The 5,457-nt window shown below is 39.2% G+C and overlaps 1 protein-coding gene across 1 annotated transcript; it reads right to left on the minus strand.

Moving 5' to 3' along the window:
• Nucleotides 1-204: 204 nt before the first annotated feature.
• On the minus strand, nt 205-3,961 carry mchr2b (melanin concentrating hormone receptor 2b). Its single transcript, XM_078261504.1, has 2 exons — nt 3,301-3,961; nt 205-1,001 (listed from the first exon to the last, which is right to left on the minus strand). The coding sequence occupies exons 1-2, from the start codon at nt 3,702-3,704 to the stop codon at nt 362-364; spliced, it is 1,044 nt and encodes a 347-aa protein (XP_078117630.1). The 5' UTR covers nt 3,705-3,961; the 3' UTR covers nt 205-361.
• Nucleotides 3,962-5,457: the final 1,496 nt, after the last annotated feature.

Here is a 5,457-nt window from a genome sequence, read left to right on the forward strand (position 1 = left end):
AGGTGTAGAGAAGACAACTATGTAAGTAAAGAAAGGAGCAAGTGGGTTGACCTTCCTCAGGCGTGCTTGGCTATGCCTATGATGTTGTAGGAGGAGAAAGAATAAATAAAAATAAATGACAACATAAATGCTGTGGTGGTGGTGGTGGTGGTGGTGGTGGTGGTGGTGAGTGGTGAGTGGTGGTGGTGGTGAGTGGTGGTGAGTGAGTGAGAGGGATTTCTGCCCAGTTTTTTGAATGGTTATATAATTGGAAAAAGCTGCAGAATATGACCTGATAGGCAACACCATTGATCAAGCTACATCCTTTTGGGGCGAATAGCATTTACATGTGTACAGTATATACAAAAAGCCACCTCTCTGATTAGATAACAGTGCAGCGGTAGTTGGGCTCATTGGTCGTACTGGAACCATCCGTTTTCACCACCGTGCCCTTGGATGAGTGCTGGGAGCTGTGCAGCGCGTTCCTGGAGCAAAGACGCTCACGGTAATTCTGGGCGAAGATGAGCAACATGAGCGGGTTGATGCAGCTGTGGGAGTAGCTGAGGCAGATACTGATGTTGTAGGCATAGACAAAGGCAATAGTCGGGGTGTTGTTGGTCAGGTTGACCACCTGAATGACGTGGTACGGCGACCAGCAGATCAGGAACAGGCCGATAACCATCAGGACCATCTTTGTGGCTCTTTTAGCCCAAATCGACTGCTTCCGTTTGACACGGCGGATAGAGCTGAAGACGTGGTAGAGGGTGAGTGAGTAGAAGGTGCTGATGATGATGAGAGGGATGATGAAGCCCAGGATTGACTGGTAGAGAGTATACCAGTACATATCCTCAGGGCCGTCCAGGTACATCATGCACACCTCCAAATGCTGTCTGCGCACAACCTTGGCGTACAGCATGACAGGGACGGTAAGGAGGAAGCTGCCCAGCCACACCAGCAGGTTGATGATGACGGTCCACTGGATGGTCCTCTTCTCTGACGTGGGGTGGACAATAGCTATGTACCTAGAAGGAAGAAGTTTATTTTAGAGCCGGACTGCAGTCAGAAACACAAATGACAAAAGCAACTTTGCCGAAGTAAACAGCATTCGATTTGCTTCAAGAGGTCATTTTCATCCTTAACATCAGTGTCAGAGACTCAAATCAAGCAAAGGGGATATTATGAAATCATGTACCATGTCAGAGATACAATCTCAATATAGTATGTCCTAGAGTGATGAATGCAGTGACAATTTTGTATAATTTACAATAAACAGGATGACAGCCTTAGGAAATGAACACATTCCCATTTGGATTTTGCATTTGATTGTGTTTCAATTTGAGGAGATGCTCAGCTAGATCTACTTTCTTATGACATTGACAGTCTTCAGGACATTTGCAGGAAATTGACCACTTTGTCACCACTTAACCCAAGTGTCATTTAAGTGGAGAAAATGAGGTATTTCCAGTTGCTGTCTACATGTTACATGTTGATCTATGTTCGTGCCCGACCACTCTGGTTAGATTTAGCAGCCATGTAAACTTGTAAGACTCCTGACTTCTCTGGGACAACCTGCTAAATTGCAATTATCTTAGACAATAAATAAATTGTTTAGCATTTTAGTCAAGCTGGTGTCCTCTTTTGAAGTTAAATAAATATACTTTTAGTGTGATGGTTAAATCAGTAAGTGTAGATCAATACCCAGTGTCTGGCCAGAATTCCAGCACACTAAATGTTTTATGCTGTGTAGTTGTCTCGCTGCTGTGTGAGGAAAAATAGCATTAGAGCAAATGTATTCAAGTGAAAAAAAAGGTTTCTTTTGACAACATCCACAGTAAAAGTATGTTTCTTATCAATAAATACTTCTTATATTTATTGTATTTCCATCTAAAGTTGCCCTTCAAAAAATGCGTTTCATAAATTTAACTCGGGAAAATCACACAGTGTCCTTAAAGTGGAAGAAATAACTGTTTCCTGTGTTGATTTAAACAACACTGTTTTTGTTAACAGTAAAATATGTCAGTCTGGGATGTGTCTAACAGCTGAGAAGGAAACAATTCGAGCGAGTTTGAGCTGTCAGTGGCTGTACATAAATTATTTTATCAGAGACAACTTGGTAATACTGATATAAGAAGTTAACTTTTTCATTAGGCCTAGACTGTGCTCCTAAGCTCAGATAAACAACTGCAAAGAAATGTGATTTTAGGAAATGAGTCTGAGGGGTGTAATTGGAGCTGTCAAGTGGAAGACTTCCGATAATTCCAAATAATGCATTTAATCAGTCCTGGGACAGATTTCAAACGCTAGCATTATATTGATTTTTGGCACACAAGATAGCTTTCTGTTTGTTTCTTTGTTATAGGTTATCATTAATTTGATGTCTATTTAAAAGAAGAGCCTATAATTGCTTGTTTTGATGGTGTTTGATGTATTTTTCAGCATTTGTTGCAGCAAAACCTGTGTAGCTTTAAACAAATTAAGTGATTTGAAAGGACAGAGTTGAATTGAAAGTAAAGTAATGCCACGGCAAGATACCCAACACATAACAGTATTGATAAAATGATAACAATTAAACTAAAAGTAATACGTCCACTACTAAATGTGAAAGAACTAGTGAAGGATATTTCCAGTGCAGGTGGTGCTGCTCATTAGACCACAATTAGCTGGTCTAGTGGCCCTATACAAATGCATTATCTACCATATTAAACTGAAGATGTGTGGTACTATAGCTCTGAGAGCTACTACTGCTCTGGTAATTATCTTCAAATGGAGATGTTTATCAGTCTAACACTTGGCACACAGACTCAATTTAATGTCCTCAATGTGTTCAGGTCATAAACATGACACATACATCATTTATGCAGGGAACATTGTGTCTTCATGAGCTGTTACAAGTATGATTACCCTAATTCATTAGTATATTTTCAGATGGACTGTTGATGTACTGACAGTGATTACCTCTTTTTAAATGATGGCACCTGTAAATACACTGGGTAACAGGGGGAATCAAATAGGCTGTGTGTACCTTTATTCACAGGGAATGTTATATTATGAATATTATAATGAATATAATTATATATATGTATTATATATTTTTATATATTCTATTTTATTATTGTTTATTATTATCATTATTGTTGTTATTATTATTATTATTATTATTATTATTATTATTATTATTATATATTTCCAAATATAGAATTTTCTCGTCAAAATGTGGTACTGTGATGCGTTAAAGAACAGCTCTTACTTCTCAAAGAATTATAATAAACCACTGACAAGAATTTGCATCCAATCTGTGATATGGATGGATTTAACACTTACCGGTCAATGCACAACACAGTAACAATTCCCACTGTGGTAAACTGGTTGCTGACATCCACCACTACGACCGCCTTGCACATGAAGTTTCCAAAGACCCACTGTCTGTCTCTGACCAGCTGGTGAATGTTGAAGGGCATCACAAGCAAGAACAGCATGTCGGCTATTGCCAAGTTCAGCACGTAGATGTCTGATACCATTTTCTTCTTGCATGCTTTCACTGCGTAGATGACCAGTCCATTGGCTATAACTCCCACTGAACACAGGATTCCATAAATTGAAGGGAATATGTGCATGAAAGTGGTGATGTTGATGTAGTTGTAGGATGAGTGAGTTGAATTCAGACATAACGGGTCAGTCAGGTTCTCTGTTTGGTTGTTTTTGCAAAAAACGCCCGTGACATTCATCTTCAAATCCTCTTAATAATCGCCCCGGTGTGTTGTTGTTGTTGTTGTGGTTGTAATTAAAGCGCGCACCAGGCGCTCTCCAGCCGGCGTCTGGTCTCCAAACTTGGCGGCAAACTCGCTCACTGTCCCCTTGAGTTCGTCCGTGTTTTTCCCTAACAAAGATTATATGACTGAAAACATGAAAACGTTAAATCTAATCAAGTCTGACTACACGAGCAACGCTGGTGCCTGGAACATGTTTATCTCTGAAGGCAAACTATGATATGACCATTTGCGGTGCGCATCCTCTGTGCGCTTTACCAAACACAGAGCGCGCCTCAGGGGACACTAGTTCCCTCCCTTCAAATATAATTCGATGTGTCATGTAAATTGACAAGCAAATGAAAAGAAGGGGCTTTAAAGAAATCGTGACTTGCTTTACACATTGATAACACATTTAAACTAAGAAGAATAGTAAACAAACTTGCAGTGATGCATTTGATGCAGTTTGCAATTTAAGGCATCCCATTTGTTTACTCTCTGCTACAAGTTTTGGGCTATTGTATACTTTTATAAGTGTAAGTAATGTTCATTCTGCAGTGTGATAAATACATAGATGACAAAGACTTCCATGTTTAAACTGTAAGCTAGCAAAATGGAAGAATCAATACGACTAAAGATGACAACATTTGAAAGTTACAGAATTAGGCCACGTGCTTCAATTACATTTACACAAAAAGCTTTTTGCATTTCAATTAAACCACACATTTTCAGGAGAGCTTTTTGTTTCCATTAAATGCTGATTAGTTTCAGCTTCATTGAACTGATTTGGGTTATCACTAGCAATTATGTTTTTTCATGGTGAATATGCCTGAAAGGCTGCAGTGTAACCCTTATACCAAAGATCCAGCTCAACTGTGAGGGCTCCCACCTCACAGGTCAGGGGGAGTACATGTGAGCTTTCCTCAACTGGCTTTAATTCCCTATGATGCTTCCTTTCTCTGTTCAAAGTGCACCATGTAATCATTTTAACTCAGGCCTTCATAGAAAATACACCTTATGACTTTTGGCCACTTTCAATAGCAGACCTGCCTCAATGAACTCTTTAAACTCTGTTATGTCAATTACTGACAGCAAAATAAAAGTCCCTGAATAAATTCATTATTAATTATAAAATGGTATTCCTTTATATTGTCTCATTTTGATCTCTTCAATTTAGGTCTGTGAGTATCAATCCCACTTTGCCAGAGATAGACACCAAGAGTCATCAAGTTAAAAACAGCATTTCCAGTTGGTTTTGACTGATCCCCTCAGAATAAATCCTACTGTGGCACCACCGGCAGTTCAAAGTTGTCACATATTCTGTGAAATATCTCAACATCTAGATGAATGGGTACAATACTATTTCCACTGGCACCTCCATAAGGTTCGTGGTTTGGAGTGAAATGTGTCAACAGCTATGGATGGATTGCCATAATATTTGGTACAAACATTCATGCCCCACTCAGTATGACTTGTAATAACTTTGGTGATCTTCTGACTTTTTCAATTACCTGCAAAACTAATGACATTCCCATCAGCCTCAGCTTTACTTTGTGTTTGCTCATGTTTGCATAGTAACACACTAAATTAAAATGGTGAACATCATACATCATACCTGCTATACCATGTTAACATTGTTAGCATGCTGATGTTACTGTAGCATTTACCTCAAAGTACTGCTGTTCCTATAAGAGCATTCTCACAGAGCCGCCAGCATGACTGTAGACTTCAT

The sequence above is a fragment of the Sander vitreus genome, chromosome 10 (genome assembly GCF_031162955.1).
Source record: "Sander vitreus isolate 19-12246 chromosome 10, sanVit1, whole genome shotgun sequence".
NCBI classification, from domain to species: domain Eukaryota; kingdom Metazoa; phylum Chordata; class Actinopteri; order Perciformes; family Percidae; genus Sander; species Sander vitreus.

Bases quoted from the DNA above. Each gene is read 5' to 3' on its own strand.
- mchr2b (XM_078261504.1), bottom strand. From the start codon at position 3,704: ATGAATGTCACGGGCGTTTTTTGCAAAAACAACCAAACAGAGAACCTG. The intron at 1,002-3,300 runs GTAAGTGTTAAA...TCTTCCTTCTAG, and splicing joins ACTGTGTTGTGCATTGACCG to GTACATAGCTATTGTCCACC.